The 18,243-nt window shown below is 41.4% G+C and overlaps 1 protein-coding gene across 1 annotated transcript in view; it reads right to left on the bottom strand.

Annotated features, from left to right (window-relative positions):
- Positions 1 to 6,674: 6,674 nt before the first annotated feature.
- The window catches only part of LOC139264561 (WW domain binding protein VOPP1-like), an 82,002-nt gene continuing 70,433 nt past the window's right edge, over positions 6,675 to 18,243 (bottom strand). Inside the window, exon 5 of the mRNA XM_070881222.1 lies at positions 6,675 to 7,500. Coding sequence (XP_070737323.1) covers positions 7,307 to 7,500 — 194 coding nt within the window. The 3' untranslated portion in view covers positions 6,675 to 7,306. The remainder of the gene's footprint in view (positions 7,501 to 18,243) is intronic.

Below are 18,243 nucleotides of genomic sequence, written 5' to 3'. Positions count from 1 at the left end.
GTAGGTTTTTTGAATTAAACTTGCTTGAAGGTTACATAATAGGAGTTAGATGGCACATTGCTCAAATCTGAGACCTTTCAGAACAACCAAGAACATTTAATTTGCACTTAATAGAATGTTTCCCATTTGATTGCAGGTTAATAGGGATATCTACAGTTCTAGGCAACATGCATAAAAGATTCAAGACTATGGTTCCTTGAATTTCCATTTTAAATAGTAAACAGCATCATTAAATTATCCTCTAGTAACTACTATAAATATGGCTGAATATCAAAATTTCTCTTATAATCGTGGTGTAAATTACTACAGAATAGAAGAAACTGTGAAACAAGGCACACAAACATTTTTTTTAAATTAAGGACAGGTTACATTGCCCACAATGATGTTAACATGTAATGTTTAGGCATTTTTCTATGACTAAAACTAACCAGTATCTGTACCAATTCCAAAAGATAAACTTCCAATTTAAAATTCTCATCTTTGTGTTTAAAGCTCTCAATGGCCTCAGCCTTCCCTAACTCTAATATCCTCCAACTCACCAATCGCCCCCTGCCCCAAACTCTCTTCCTCAAACTCTGGCCTTTTGTGCATCCGCCTCTCCCTTCATCCCAATGGTGGTTTTGTCTTCAACCACCTAAGAGGCATACGCTTAAATGCTCTCCCTAAACCCCTCTGCTTCTCCACTTCCTTCAAGACCCTCTTTAAAACCCACTGCTTTGACCAAGCTTTGGTCATCCCTCACAATACCTTTTTAATTGACTCGGTGTCCATTTTCCCCTTATGCTTGTGTGACGTGCCTTAGGATGTTTTTTCTAGGCTAAAGGTGTGATATAAATGCCAGGTTGTTGAAAAACTGCACAACACTGTACAACAAAAATGGTTTTGCTGCATTTTTAAATTAAAGTTCTAATTATCATTTCTAATTGCATCAAATGTAAACACTGGTAAATACTAGTGATCTACACATGGGTGTGACCTGGAGAAATTGCCTGGAGAAATGTGCACAGAGCACAGATGGCAAGTGGCTACTGAAGAAGAATTTTTACTAACTTTGTTGTTAAATTCCTCTATTTTACTAGAAATCAGTATTTGTTATTAATACACGAGCAAGAAATCTTGAGCAATTTGATTGATATTTTTCTGTTTGTTCTCTCGTCTCCCTCCATTCAAAACTGGTTTGCAGGAAACTAAGAATATTCCTCAGTTGTTTTCTTTCACTCTCCCTCCCTCAAGCCCTCTGATCATGAAATCCCCATTTGTTAAATCCAATGTTAACATAGCTGACAGACATTTAAACTACAGACTTCCCCTCCCATCTAAAAATACAGAGTGGAATTCAGGCCTATGGTTTATATGGAAATAATGGTCCATCCCTCAAGTTAGAGTTATTAAACTTACAACTTTAAATATATGACATCTTAAAATAGTTTTTACAAATAAGGTTAGCGATTGAAAAGAATTGATGGACACCCAAAGACTTCAATTATGGCATAATGGGAATAATCTTAGACCGTTTGGAAACTGTATATTACAGAACAAATAAATCATGAAAAAAGTTAGAGAGAAGTGCAAGTGAAACTGAAAAATCAACTGTACACAACATTCACTTTAGTATAATCCAGTATATTTTACTATTATTTTAAAGATTATCATCGTTATTCCATTTGAAAGCAATATTTTTGAAGAAATAAAAATAGGAAGCAAGCTGTTACAGAAGAAATATATTTTACTGGAGCAGATGATATGTACTGCCCAGTGGTGTGAATCACTTTGAAATAGTCATCGGGAATTAGGGAAAAACTTCATTTTTAATAGAAGCAACAGATATTTAGATTAATTTTCAACCACACCTTACAAAAGATAGCAAGTTTATATTGTTAGATGAATGATTAAACCCAGCATCTAACAAACTCTGAAATAGAGGCCATGAATTCAAACTGCAGATCTGTGCATGTCTGCAATTAATATTATTTATTTTAAACACGCTTTTACACTTTCCATCTAGAATTTCAAACACTTTCAGGTGCAAGTTAAAGTTAAGCCTGGGGCCAAAAAAAAAAAAATAGGTTTCCGATCCTGCCTTGTCAGTCTGAGGTTTTCATGTACATTGAAACGAATAGGGGGAAAATCACAGGCTGGAGAGCACACAAGTGGAAGCCAGTGACTTTACTAAAACTTCCACTCGGCATAAGCAAAACAACACAATCTCTCTTTGCTACTACTGAAATGAATGACAGCAGTAAATGAAAAATAAAATAAGTACTTTGAAAGTGAAAGACTTCTTCACCTCGCCCTCCCCCCCCCCCACCTTTGATATATTCCATGTAAATTAGAATAAATGCATGCTGGAAGTGTATGTGTGGACTTTGGGTGATGACAGGATCAGGCTTAGCAGTAATTCCCTGCATAATTATGTAGCTTGTCCACGCTCAATTTGTCTAGGCCCATGCATGAAAAAGAGCCACTTGGGTGAGGTATTGAAGGGGAACAGCACTGCGGAAATGACCATAGATAATAATTAATGATATTATCGGATCAAAAATCCTGCAGGGACTATTCTACTTCCTTGGTCAAATTACTGATGCAGAAAAGTCTGTACCAGGAGTACACAGTTGCAAAATCCATTATATCTTCAGGTCATGAATAGTTCCAGACAACAGTTGGGTTTCTGTACTGTGCTGTTCTGGGGTTAAATGCACCAAGCTGCAAGTGAGTGTGAACATACAGCAATAAACCACTCAGCCATGCACATTCAAAAGGATGACTATGGTGGATTAGTGCAAGGACTAGAATCATGGAAATTTCAGCAGATAATGGTAATTCAGCCCACCAGACCTGTACAATACTAGCGCCATCATAGAACTATTTACTCCAATGCAATTTTCCTGTTTTTGCAAAACATAAAAATTACAGTACATAAGGAGATCATGCCTCTCATTACCCGTGCTAACTCAATTTGAGGTATCTACTCAAACCCAAATTCTCTGGCGTTTTTCATATCCTCTTTTTCAAGTGTTCATCTAATTCCCTCTTAGAATGGTGCGACTGACTCAGCTTCAATGCATTCCGTAACCTAGTAATCCTTTGAGTGTTAAAAAAAACTTGCATTTATATAGCACCTTTCACACCTCAGGACGTCCCAAAGCACTTTACAGCCAATGAAGTACTTTTGAAGTGTCACTTACAATATTAGGAAAAAATGTCTTCTAGCCTCCCCTTTATGCTCTTAGTAGTAATCCAAAGTTATGTCCTTTGTTACTGATTCACTGATCAATGGAAATAACCTCACTACAAGGGTAATGTTCTAATTTTGTGCTCCCAGCATGGAGCCTCACCCATGTAAAGTAATAATTGGAAATTCTAGGGCATATCACATACAATTATCAATGGTCAGAAAATACAAGATATGCCAAAGTTTCAAGATACGCACTCTTAACTCTCAACCAGGAGTACAAAATAAGACAATTACCCCTTATTTACCCTCCCAAGCCTTTAGAAAACTTTGAACATTTCCTTAGCCTTCTCTACTTTGGTGAATACAACTCAAGCTCAAAATCTTACAGCACAGGAGACGACAATTTGGCTAATTGTGCCTGTGCCAGCTCTTTGAAATAGCTATCCAATTAGTCGCACTCGTTCCCGACAGACCTGCAATTTTTTCCTGTAATAACTATTCTTTGAAGTCATCCCAGTAAATCTGTACTGTACATTTACCATGCACAAAGATTCCTCCTATAATAGGGCCTCCATATTTGCACACACACACACTCTTGTGGGCTAATCAATGCCATAACAAATTTGCAATCACCTCCTTGATTTTGTATTCAATGCTTTTTAATGGCTATTTTCACCTGCAGTCCTGATTTTAAAGATCTGGTATTCATGACCCGAGAGTTCTCATTCCACCACTTCATTGAAGTTTTTCTTGTTTACAGTATCTTTACCATAATTCTATTTTTTTGCAAAATGCATTGCTTCATTACTGTGTACCTGATTTTATATACAACAATATCATTTTTTTTTTTAAATCGTTTATTTTTTATAGTAGGTTTTTAATCAGCAATGTTGCCTATAGGATTGGAATATTAGCAATTCTGCAGCCTATAACAAAAGATGAAGGAATATTTATTTTATGCCATAGGAATTTGTGGTCCATTTAGTAAGAGGGAAAATATGAAAACCTAGTAATAAGTATTTGCTGCTCTTGAAAAATCCTGCTGATTCACATGATTTCCCCATTAGCACAGTGCGGATCTAAATGTATTTGACACTGATCCTTTGCATTGAATCAATTACATTACTAGTCTATGAATTGACAGACCACACACATGGAAGAGGTGCAGTTCAAAATGAGAAAATTATTTTACAAATGTTCCTTTAACAAAGGTGTCTGTTGATGTAACTAAACAGCATTGATGCAGAATTGTTCAAGCTATTTGGCTCCAACAATTAGCACTTTAATTTCAAGAATTGTATTAATAGTGAAAAATTGTCAAAAAATGCAAATTCAAAATAGTTTGTACATTAAATTTGAAATAACAAAATCTAATTAAGCTGTTTCTATACATATAAACCCATGGTATCCAGAATTCATTCTCAAAGTGGTATTGTTCTGTTATTAGTCAGGACTGGCACCATCAACCCTTCATAAATAAAACATGACATTTTATTTTTAAAAATAGACTATTTTGTAACTACAATTTTTACATTTTAAAAAATAGAACCAAAATGGAGTCATGCAGCTTTCAGAATAGCACTGTGCTACTGTTGAGAAATCATTTAGTTTTTTTTTTAAATCAAGACTACTGATTTCACCGCAGTCAATTTTTGTGTAAGATGACTAGAAACTGAAAACATGCTAAGCATTTTAAAAGAATTAGTGAAATCTACTCACTCATAAGCCTACTTATTCTTAACACAGAATTCCAAAGCACCAAATCATTCTCCATTCACTTCGATAAAATGGATTATATTTAATGTCATACATCGAAGATAAAGCATCACTAGCTAGCCACTGCTTACCTGAATTTTGTGTGACAAAGGCCCCAAGTTTCCACATGATTTGCTCCTGATTTTTAGGAGCAATTGGTGTAGAACGGAGTATCTTAGAAATCGGTATTCTCCACATTGAGTGTACTCCAGTTCTAGTCAGTTAGAACAGTTTCACTTTTGAACAGAATTTTTGTTTCAAAAGGAGGCGTGTCCAGCCACTTACGCCCGTTTTCAAAGTTTCCACAGTGAAAACTTACTCCAAACTAACTTAGAATGGAGTAAGTGAAGATTTTTGGATGCTGGAAAAAACCTTGTCTACACTTTAGAAAATCAGGAGTAGGCTACAAATTAGGCGTAGGGAACGAGGTTGGGGGGGGAGGGGGGGAGGGAAGTCATTAAATTGTACAATCTATCCTTAGTTATACTTATACAAATATTATACAAATAAATCAAACCTGAATAAAAATGTATAAGCAAAGAAAATATTAAATAAACCATCTTCCTACCTGTGTGAAACAGCAGCAGCTGCTGTGCTTCAGGCAGGCCTTTCATGTTGGAGACAGGCAGGGGTGTGGCATCAGTGTCTCGTCTCGACGGCAGCGGCAGGCAGCAAGCAGCCTTCCAGCTGAGCTGCAGTGCTTGAGGCAGGCCTTCATTCCCCGCGAAGATGCAGCACCCGGACGGACTTGAGGCCATTCGGCCATGGGATTGCAGCGGCGTCAGTGGCTGGCCGGGAGCCGAAGAATGAACACAGGACACACGCAGCTGCAGATTTAAAATTCTTTAGGCCGTTCGGCCACGCTTATGGGGCGGCGTCAGTGGCTCGAAGGCAGCCGAAGAATCAGGAGCGGACGTGAGGCCAGTCGGCCATGGGATTGCAGCGGCGTTAGTGGCTGGTCGGGAGCCGAAGAAAGAACAGCAGCAGCCTTCGAGCTGTGAGGGGGACTGACTGAGGCCATTTGGACAGGGAGAGGCAGCCACATCGACATCTTTATATTTAAATTTGCAGAATGGGTGCTGCATTGTCAACATATTATGCAATGGTTTGCTTCCTCATGCAAGAAATTCTTTATTCTTGGTGGACGTTGATCCATTGCAAAGTTGAATTGGCACTTTTATTTCTCCAAACACACAGTCCTTAATTTGCATGCACCGGTTCTGCAAGTTTGGCAGTGAAAAGCTGAACTTACTGATTTCAGCAGGTGATTTATTCAGCAGTGCTGCTAAAAGCACTCCCTCACACACAGAAATATCAAGAAAATTAAAATACAAGCCTTTGCAGGAGTCCAAGAAACAAATCTTCATTTTTTCTGCAGTACTTTTAAAAATGGCCGAGTGCCAATGTTTACTTCAGACTGTGCATGCACGAGCGCTCCAACGCGCACGCGCAGGGTTGCCGGCACCAAGAAGCCTCATTTCAATTGTACCCGTCCCCTCCTACTTACAAAATCGGCGCGAGTGGTAGGCTCCGCCCCCTGTGCGCCGCGCCAAGCAGACATCGAGCTCCAGAATACCACACTTTTTTTCCAGTGCCATTTTCAGCGCGAAAAACAGGCGCCCAGCTCTGAGGTGCGCCTTTTTCGCCGCGTGTGGAAACTTGGGGCCAATAAGTCCAAATCCTTCTGTACAAAACTAGTGTATTCATTTCACGATAACATCAGAGATGTTGATATGAACAAGACTAAGATTTAAAGAATATTTTAATCCACAAACTATTTTTAAAACAATATTTTTGACTTGCTTTACAGCACACATTAGTTTCCTCCATTTATCATAAACCTTTTAAATATCTTCAAATTGGCTGATAAATGGAGTATGATTAACAGGGATCAACATTACCAGTATCTTTTGGCAATAGTACATGAATGGATCAACCACCAATAAACAAGTTCAGCAAAACTGAGAAAACATAATGTTTCTATTTTAATCTGATCTAAATATCGCCACAAATTTAAAAAAAGAAATTTAAAATGAAGACAGAATTCACTTAGAAACCATCTTCAAGGGAATAGCTTTTTACAAAGTTTCTACAGAACTTTAAATGTATTTTGCTTTTACTAAAGGTTATACAATTCCCTATTGAGGATCCTCAGTTTTTAAATAGAACATATATGTTATTTCCTACAAAGCTCTGATCACATATGCTGGAGGGTCTATAGTACATTAACCTATCAAAAGCATCACAGAGCTAAATGCAACTCCCAGGGTGCACTCTGGCCAAGTGTATATCCACAGAGGTTGCACCTCTCTCGTACTTCTCCTGTAGAAGGTAAATTGCCAGTCTATGAGAATGACATCCACTGAAATCTGACATTTATCTCTCCGCTTCCTTATTTGAGGTTTTTACGACTTGCTCGTAGGGAGGGGGTGGTTGATTGCAGTAGGCTGGTGGGGGTGGGTAGGCTGGATTAAGTAGAGGAAAATGTGGCTGAATTTGAAAAGTTGAGGCAATGGGATTAACAACAGGTGCTCCAGGTTCTGTATAATATTGCATTCCAATCTGAGTGTCTGTAAGCAAAAGAAACAGAAAATGGTTACACAGGTACTTAGCATTCAAGAACAGCAACAACACTCGTGGGAAAATTAACCAGTCAAAATGTGTCATTCAACGATAGTGACCTCACTAGGTGGTCTCCCTGATTTTGGCAGACTAAGAAAAACAAGATCTAATGATTGTTTTTAGTAGTAATACAGCAACAACTCGAATTTATATAATGCCTTTAACAAAGGATAATGTCCCAATATGTGTCATAGGATCGTAATCAGACAAAATTTATCACCGAGCCAAAGGAGGAGATAATAGGAGGGGTGGCTAAAAGCTTGGTCAAAGAGCTAGGTTTTAAGGCGGGTCTTAAAGCATGAGAGAGAGAGAGAGAGAGAAGCATGAGAGAGAGAGAGAGAGAGAGAGAGAGAGGTTTTTTTTTAAAGAGAGAGAATTCCACAGTTTAGGACTTAAGACAGCTGAAGACACAGTTGTTAATTGTGAAAAAGAGACGGAGAGATGCAGTAGAGGCAGCCAAATTGATAGTCCCAATCTAAATGACAAAGAAGTTTGTGAGCTCCTTGCATGTCATTGGAGGGGCACAGGAGAGGGGTTTAAGATACACTGTGCATATCCAAGCTGGATCACAGAGGGCATGAAAATTGGCTCTTTTTGCTTCATACTTGTAGCAGTCATATAAAATGCTATTGCTTAGTGTAAATCCGACCTTTTATTTAATATTTAATAACTGAAGTTAGTTGATCTCCATTACAGTACTCAATTTTCGATTATATGAAAATAGGTAACTGTTCCATCAGAGGAGAGGCAATATGAACTAAATGGTACGATTTTAAACGGTGCATAGGAACAGAGACACCTGGTGGTGCATGCACACAAATCTTTGAAGGTGACAGGAGAAGTTGAGAAGGCGGTTAAAAAACACAAGAAACCCTTGGCTTTATTAATAGAGGAAGAGTACAAAAGCAAGTAAGTTTATGGTTAGGCCTCAGCTGGAGAATTGTATTCAATTCTGGGCCCCACACTTTAGGGAGGATGTCAAAGCCTTAAGAGAGATTTACAGGATTGGTATCAGCGATAAGGGACTTCAGTTATGTCGAGAGACTGGAGAAGTTGGGTTTGTTCTCCTTTAGGCAGAGAAGGTTGATAGAAGTGTTCAAAATCAGGAATGTTTTTTTTTTAAATAAAGTAAATAAGCAGAAATTGTTCCCAGGGCCAGTAACTAGAGGACACAGATTTAAAGTGGTTGGCAAAAGAACCAGCGATATTGTTGTAGGAAAATAGCATGATGGCAATTCAATCAAGAAAGTTATCAGGGAAATACTAATCTAGTTGCAGAACACAGACAGGATGCTGATCTAATTAACAAACTGCCATTGTCACTATTTGAGGGAACGGCTCAAGAATGTGGAGTCAGATGGGCAAACAATGTAAATAAGCTAAATGTACTAAATGGATTAAAAGCAAGCCAAGAACCTTCGACTATCGATAAATATGTAACTATAATGGCCCTGAAATTCCGGTTGGAGGCTTCCAGCAGGCAATTGCCTCCAACTGGAAAATTTCTCCAAAAGTACCTGATGGTCCCGGAGGAGCGTGAGATTCCATTGGGGAAGCCTTCTCTTCCCACGCTGCAAAGCGCGCTCCTATCCTCCAGGTTCCCATGCAGAAGGTGCAGTCACGTGTGACTACTCAACCAATCAGGTAAAGTATTCTCAATTAATGGCAATGGCAACTCCATATCTAAGAGTTCTCATTGCTATTAATTGAGAAAAAAAACCAAACACAATAACCCCAATTAATAAAAAACACATCGCACATAATTAAAATTAAATGAGAAAACATTTTTTTCCCCGAGTTTTTTTAATTATGGTTTAAAATAAATTTAACGTAGTGAGCAGTGTTTTTAAAAATAGTGTATTTTTAATTTTAATGTTTTAAGTGTGTTTTAACACTCTTACCTTGTAAAAGTAGGCTATGTGCCTGCTTTTATCAGGCGCAAGAGTTTTCAGGATATTTGCTGGGCAAGATATGGGTAAATACCACAATCTTGCCCTTGCAAATGTCCTCGCTCCAGAGATGCGGTTGATCCGTCAAACTGGAGCTTGACAGATCAGAAAAGCCGGTTTTCAGCACTGAAAACTGGCTTTTCCGATGCCTTCCCGGGTCGGTAGAAACTCTGTACGGACCCAGGGAGGCCAGAATTTCTGGATCAATATAATCAAGGAGAAACATAGAAACATAGAAAATAGGTGCAGGAGTAGGCCATTCGGCCCTTCTAGCCTGCACCGCCATTCAATGAGTTCATGGCTGAACATTCAACTTCAGTACCCCATTCCTGCTTTCTCGCCATACCCCTTGATCCCCCTAGCAGTAAGGACCTCATCTAACTCCTTTTTGAATTGGCCTCAACAACTTTCTGTGGTAGAGAATTCCACAGGTTCACCACTCTCTGGGTGAAGAAGTTCCTCCGCATCTCGGTCCTAAATGGCTTACCCCTTATCCTTAGACTGTGACCCCTGGTTCTGGACTTCCCCAACATTGGGAACATTCTTCCTGCATCTAACCTGTCTAACCCCGTCAGAATTTTATATGTTTCTATGAGATCCCCTCTCATTCTTCTGAACTCCAGTGAATACAAGCCCAGTTGATCCAGTCTTTCTTGATAGGTCAGTCCCGCCATCCCGGGAATCAGTCTGGTGAACCTTCGCTGCACTCCCTCAATAGCAAGAATGTCCTTCCTCAGGTTAGGAGACCAAAACTGTACACAATACTCCAGGTGTGGCCTCACCAATGCCCTGTACAACTGTAGCAACACCTCCCTGCCCCTGTACTCAAATCCCCTTGCTATGAAGGCCAACATGCCATTTGCTTTCTTAACCGCCTGCTGCACCTGCATGCCAACCTTCAATGACTGATGTACCATGACACCCAGGTCTCTTTGCACCTCCCCTTTTCCTAATCTGTCACCATTCAGATAATAGTCTGTCTCTCTGTTTTTACCACCAAAGTGGATAACCTCACATTTATCCACATTATACTTCATCTGCCATGCATTTGCCCACTCACCTAACCTATCCAAGTCGCTCTGCAGCCTCACAGCATCCTCCTCGCAGCTCACACTGCCACCCAACTTAGTGTCATCCGCAAATTTGGAGATACTACATTTAATCCCCTCATCTAAATCATTAATGTACAGTGTAAACAGCTGGGGCCCCAGCACAGAACCTTGCGGTACCCCACTAGTCACTGCCTGCCATTCTGAAAAGTACCCATTTACTCCTACTCTTTGCTTCCTGTCTGACAACCAGTTGTCAATCCATGTCAGTACACTACCCCCAATCCCATGTGCTCTAACTTTGCACATCAATCTCTTGTGTGGGACCTTGTCGAACGCCTTCTGAAAGTCCAAATATACCACATCAACTGGTTCTCCCTTATCCACTCTACTGGAAACATCCTCAAAAAATTCCAGAAGATTTGTCAAGCATGATTTCCCTTTCACAAATCCATGCTGACTTGGACCTATCATGTCACCTCTTTCCAAATGCACTGCTATGACATCCTTAATAATTGATTCCATCATTTTACCCACTACCGATGTCAGGCTGACCGGTCTATAATTCCCTGTTTTCTCTCTCCCTCCTTTTTTAAAAAGTGGGGTTACATTGGCTACCCTCCACTCCATAGGAACTGATCCAGAGTCAATGGAATGTTGGAAAATGACTGTCAACGCATCCACTATTTCCAAGGCCATCTCCTCAAGTACTCTGGGATGCAGTCCATCAGGCCCTGGGGATTTATCGGCCTTCAATCCCATCAATTTCCCCAACACAATTTCCCGGCTAATAAGGATTTCCCTCAGTTCCTCCTCCTTACTAGACCCCCCGACCCCTTTTATAACCGGAAGGTTGTTCGTGTCCTCCTTCGTGAATACCGAACCAAAGTACTTGTTCAATTGGTCCGCCATTTCTTTGTTCCCCGTTATGACTTCCCCTGATTCTGACTGCAGGGGACCTACATTTGTCTTTACTAACCTTTTTCTCTTTACATATCTATAGAAACTTTTGCAATCCGTCTTAATGTTCCCTGCAAGCTTCTTCTCATATTCCATTTTCCCTGCCCTAATCAAACCCTTTGTCCTCCTCTGCTGAGTTCTAAATTTCTCCCAGTCCCCAGGTTCGCTGCTATTTCTGGCCAATTTGTATGCCACTTCCTTGGCTTTAATAAAAGAATGTGAGCCACGCCCTGGGGACCACTCCCAGGAGCACATGGACAGGGACCAAGAAAGGTATAAGGATGTAACCATTTCTGTATTCTACAGAGTGCTCTCCACCTTGAGCAGTCGAGAGGGGATCTCTGGGCAAATGCTCGAGAAATAAAATCCTGATGTTGAATTAAGACCTACCCGACTTTATTAGAAGAACCAGAGGTGGTCTCGGCTGAAAAGCAACTGAGACAGCACGAGCGCATTTCACCCGGACGAGGTCCGGTCTCTGAAGTGATACCTCAACAGATGGAATAGTTGGCAGGATTTCCAAGCTGACGACCTGAGCGGACAGATCATTGAGGACAAGTAGTCATTTTAGAATACTTACTAGAGCCTAAATGAGTGCTCGTTAGGTTCGGACGCACTACGGAAATATAGGATGAGTGGTCAGGGAAGGCAGTCACTTATGCAGTAAGTGGACACGCTTACTTGGGTGCAAAAAGGCACCAGGCACGGTAGAGTTAAACCAGCAGGGCAAAGTGGCAGAAAAGGGTAAAGGTAAGGGGAACGAAAGTCTAACCAAGCCCCCAAGAAAAAAAGTATGAGAAGACAGAGACTGAAATTAAGAAGTTGGGGTGGAATCTGGACTGGACACCATCCCAACATACAGCATTTTGGGATCAGCTAAAGAAAGGCAGCATCTTGTGCCAGTGTTATGAATACACTACCAAGTATCTGGGAGAAGCCACTAAGACCAGCGGACACTGTTAGAAACACAGATATTTAAAGATAGAGTCAAAAGAAAAGGACGCATGTAAAAATCAACTGGAACGGGAAGTGGAGCTAGAGGGAGAAGATGCGAGAGCCTTGTTTGTAGATGGATCCAGGAGGTGGCTGGGATGTGAATTCAAAGCTAGTTGGGCCCTAAGTGATAAAAAGGAGGGTTAAAATAAGAACCAGAAGATTAGGACCAGCGTGTTCTGCACAAGCAGCAGAAGTAGTCACGCTACAGCAAGTCTTGGACTGGTGAACAGTGGGAGAGGCACTTTAGATCCGATAGACTGGTGAAAGGAACAGGTAGGTCCAAATTACTGTAAAGACGGGCCAGAGGAATAGGACATGGCCACAGGAGGGTAAGATTGGAGACCAGATGGGTCCATAACTAAATTTATAGCAGAGATGAATAAGAAACTGATCGAGAAAATGTAAAAGAATGGTTGGAGTCCCAACAACAGTCCAGCCAGGCAAAAGGAATGGTGGGGCATCCAGAGTAAGGGTAAGGAAAAAAAGGGAACAATCATAATTATTAGTAGCTACTTGGGACTTAGTAAACGTGTAAGAAGTCAGATGGAAAAAGAGACAAAATAAGATCAGTGCAGTACAGACACTAGTAACCAAGATAATCATTACAGTGCTGTGGTGGCACAATACACAGAGACCAAATGAGACCAGTAGCATATTATTCCACCAGGGAACAATCAATCAGTCATAATAGGACTGCCACAGTGTGTGGCTGCAATTGACTGCATAGGCAGGGTCAGTGAACCGGGGGAATGGCAGGAGACATAATTTTATACACCAACCATAGGTTAGTGGAACTCCTGAATACCGGACATTTAAAGACAATATCGGACAGCCAAAGAGGAGCCTGGGAGGCAGTTCTTTTGCCTAAAGATAAATCAATAAGAATAGTGAGAGATACAGGATTCAACCTAGTTGAAGGAATGGCAGGGGAATCACACGAATGTCAGGACCAGATAGAGATGGTAAACTTGAGCCAGATCAAGGAAGAGGCCCTAGAAGGTGCGGACATGATGTTGTTTGTGGATGGGTCTAGAAGATATATAAAAGGGACTCTCCACAACAGGCATTGACAGAGGCCTGAATGTGCCCAATTCAAAAGGGAATAATATTTAGTGCAGGAGGTCCCAGGATGAGTGGAAAAATATTTAAATGTTGGGGAATAATAAAATATCTAAATTATCATGGTACCACATTAGAATGGATTAAGGCAGTTATATCAGAACAAGTAAAATGAGACCGTACAAAATATGGGATGTGTAGTGAAAGGATTATATGAAAGGTCAGAGTAAATTGAATCATCTATGGACAATGACCCTGAAACAATTCTTTTGATGTTGCAGAGGTCCAGTATAATCTAGATGACCTGAGGGCCAGATGGTGAGGCTTATGGACACAGAGTAGTGAAATACAACAGAGTGCAACTCAGATAGGTGAAGAGGTAGGGAGATTATTGGGAGACCAGGTGTTAGTTTTAGAGGCACACACCCAGGCCATAAATCAAGTAACTGACCAATTATAAAATGCCTCAGTTCAACAAGGCCGCACTCCAAACATGTAACATGTACACAACATGGTTAGTAGAGGATATCAGGAATAACCTGAGGCAAATTAATCATGGGGAAGTACCAAATTGAAACCTCATGGACAGGGGGAATCAGGAAGACAGCAAGAACCAAACGGAAGCTTGCACCTTGCGGGCCACGACTAAGGTATATAATATAAAAGAGACATGCAATCACCTGCAAGGGGAGTACTGGGGATAGTACTAGCAGTATCCCAGTTAGACAGACAAAAGCCAGCCCTTCTGTGGGCCGTGGAAAACGTGGGAGTGATACGGTATGAATTCCTGATACGACACTTGCAATCTCACCAGTATGCTACAATTGTGAGCAACAAGACAGTGGGAGTAGATTTAAGTTATTGTCACACTAGTGGTACCATGGTTGTCTGTCCATACCCAGTCGGTATGGAAAATAAGCATAAATGTGGGTTCGCCCAGGCGGTAAACTGTACCGTCAAGATCTGGGAACTGACATACCATGAAACTCTTGTTGCACCTCACGACGAGGGAGAATATTGTGTGACCACGAGCGAAACCGCCTTCATGTATAGTACTGCGATATGTGTGATTGAAAACTCAAGCTTTTGCTATAAGCCACAGTTTCCCACAGTCATTGGCAGACAGCACATTGTCCACATATGGAAGGCACTGAATGTTACCATACATGCTGATGGCGGACTGGGCAACATGAGCCGGTTCATAGACCCAACGATGGCGCCAATTCCATATCTGAAGGAGCATTTGAAGTTACTGAGGAATCGGGCTCAGAATATAGTTAACCATTACCATGTCATTAAAGAAGAAAGTAAGGAATTGAAGAAGACCAAAGAAGACCTCCGAGACAGTACCTGGTGGGAAGATATTTGGAATTTTGGACTTGACATTAACATTCACCCGTGGATTCGAATTGCCTCCCACATAGTAGTGGTGGTACAATGTGCACTGGTAATAATATTGTTAATTGATTGCCGTATGAGACGTGGAAAGCGGGAAGCAGAGACATTAGCTAGCCAGAGTAGAGTCAGATGAGTGAGAAGTATGAAATTTTGCTGGGGAAAATTGAAGGGAAGTATGCAGATTTAGAAAAAATTAGGGGAAAAAAAAAGGAAACCAGGAACAGGTATAAGTAGCATGACCCCGATATTACCAGATGGACCGCATGTCTGGCCAGGATAACGAGTGCCCGGATGGGGAGTAATGGAGCCATGTTGGGTGTAGATAGGTTGGCCATCTTGGTTCAGGCTGACCAAGGGCCAAAAGGGGAGATTGTTGTACAAAAATAGCATGATGGAAATTCAATCAAGAAAGTTGTCAGGGAAATACTGATCTAGTTGCAGAATGCAGACAGGATACTGATCTAATTAATAAACTGCCATTGTCACTATTTCTGAGGTAACGGCTCAAGAATGTGGAGTCAGGAGGGCAAACAAGGTAAATTAGCTAGACATACTAAATGGATTAAAAGCAAGCCAAGAACCTTCGACTATTGATAGATACGCAACTATAATATAATCAAGGAGAAAGAATGTGAGCCACGCCTTGGGGACCCCCCCCCCCCCAGGAGCACATGGACAGGAACCAAGAAAGCTATAAGAATGTAACCATTTCTGTATTGTGCAGAGTGCTCCACCTCGAGCTGTCGAGAGAGGCTCTCTGGGCATATGCTCGAGAAATAAAGACCTGATGTTGAATTAAGACCTACCCACTCGACTTATTAGAAGAACCAGAGGTGATCTCAGGATTCAATAGTAACATTCCAAAGAGAATTGGATAAATATTTGGAAAGGAATTTTTTTCTTTAAAACAGGGCTACGGGGAAAAGCAAGGGAATGGGATTAAATTGGACAGCTCTACCAAAGAGCTGGCTCAGGCACCATGGACCAAATGGCCTCCTCCTGTGCTGTAGAAACATAGAAACATAGAAAATAGGTGCAGGAGTAGGCCATTCGGCCCTTTTAGCCTGCACCGCCATTCAATGAGTTCATGGCTGAACATTCAACTTCAGTACCCCATTCCTGCTTTCTCACCATACCCCTTGATCCCCCTAGTAGTAAGGACCTCATCTAACTCCTTTTTGAATATATTTAGTGAATTGGCCTCAACAACTTTCTGTGGTAGAGAATTCCACAGGTTCACCACTCTCTGGATGAAGAAGTTCCTCCGCATCTCGGTCCTAAATGGCTTACCCCTTATCCTTAGACTGTGACCTCTGGTTCTGGACTTCCCCAACATTGGAAACATTCTTCCTGCATCTAACCTGTCTAACCCCGTCAGAATTTTAAATGTTTCTATGAGGTCCCCTCTCATTCTTCTGAACTCCAGTGAATACAAGCCCAGTTGATCCAGTCTTTCTTGATAGGTCAGTCCCGCCATCCCGGGAATCAGTCTGGTGAACCTTCGCTGCACTCCCTCAATAGCAAGAATGTCCTTCCTCAGGTTAGGAGACCAAAACTGTACACAATACTCCAGGTGTGGCCTCACCAATGCCCTGTACAACTGTAGCAACACCTCCCTGCCCCTGTACACAAATCCCCTTGCTATGAAGGCCAACATGCCATTTGCTTTCTTAACCGCCTGCTGCACCTGCATGCCAACCTTCAATGACTGATGTATCATGACACCCAGGTCTCTTTGCACCTCCCCTTTTCCTAATCTGTCACCATTCAGGTAATAGTCTGTCTCTCTGTTTTTACCACCAAAGTGGATAACCTCACATTTATCCACATTATACTTCATCTGCCATGCATTTGCCCACTCACCTAACCTATCCAAGTCGCTCTGCAGCCTCACAGCATCCTCCTCGCAGCTCACACTGCCACCCAACTTAGTGTCATCCGCAAATTTGGAGATACTACATTTAATCCCCTCATCTAAATCATTAATGTACAGTGTAAACAGCTGGGGCCCCAGTGTAATTCCACGATTCAAGGATTCCATGATCAGTTCTTCTCAAAAGAAAATTCATTCAAGCAGTACAGGTGGCTAGTAAGTCGTGCTGTATGCACACATTTGTGTGCACACAGTGTGGAGCTTAATAATTTTTCTGAATTAATAACTATGAGTTGATATTCTCTATGTGCATTCTTACTTGCATGACAAAATCCTAGTGGTACTGCACTGGCAAATGTAGTAAAATGACAACTTCAAATCCTGCCCTCTTCTCCAGCTTTTCAAACAAGAATGCACTGGTTTTTGAAACTGAAAATCCAGCCACTTTATGCAATTCAGTCGAACAAAAAGAGTGAACAACTACAGATTTCCACCATCTTGCAATTATATATTTCACTGCATTTTATTGCCGATAGGATAAAGTGGTCAGGATACTTTGGGGAAAGCACAGTAGAGATATTTCATAGCTGATCAATCTATATGCTCTTATGAGGTGTATACTTGTACACAAAATGGATGAAATATTTCATTCACACGTCATATGCAAAACAGTATGATTCTGATAAGCCACATCTGGCAGAGGTCATTATTCTTCAGCTTGGTGTACTGCCATTTAAAAAAAAATTGTTCATGCGATGTGAGTGTCACTGGCAAGGCCAGCATTTATTGCCCATCCCTAATTACCCTCGAGAAAGTACTGGTGAGCTGCCACCTTGGACCCCTGCAGTCCATGTGGTGAAGGTTCACCCACAGTGCTATTAGGGAGGGGGCTCCAGGATTTTGACCTAGCGACGATGAAGGAGTGGCGATATATCTCCAAGTCAGGAAGGTGCGAGACCTGCAGGCATACTTGGGAGGTGATGGTGTTCCCATGTACCTGATGCTCTTGTCCTTCTAGGTGATAGAGGTCACGGGTTTATGAGGTGCTATCGAAGATGACTTGGCGAGTTGCTGCAGTGCATCTTGTAGATGGTGCACACTTCAGCCACGGGGTACCGGTGGTGGAGGGAGTGAATGTTTAAGATGGCATATGGGGTGCCAGAACAAGCGGCTGCTTTGTCCTGGATGGTGTTGAGCTTCTTGAGTGCTGTTGGAGCTGCATTCATTCAGGCAAGTGGAGAGTATTCCATCATACTGCTGAAGATGGTGGAAAGGGTTTGGGGAGTCAGGAGGCGAGACACTCGCCGCAGAATACCCAGCCTCTGACCTGCGCTTGTAACTGCAGTATTTATGTCCAGTTAAGTTTCTGGTCAATGGTGACCCCTCGGATGTTGATGGTTGGGGATT

Source organism: Pristiophorus japonicus, chromosome 5 (genome assembly GCF_044704955.1).
Source record: "Pristiophorus japonicus isolate sPriJap1 chromosome 5, sPriJap1.hap1, whole genome shotgun sequence".
Classification (NCBI taxonomy): domain Eukaryota; kingdom Metazoa; phylum Chordata; class Chondrichthyes; family Pristiophoridae; genus Pristiophorus; species Pristiophorus japonicus.
The sequence above is the reverse complement of the archived record's forward strand: the minus strand, read 5'-3'. Positions and strand labels throughout refer to the sequence as shown.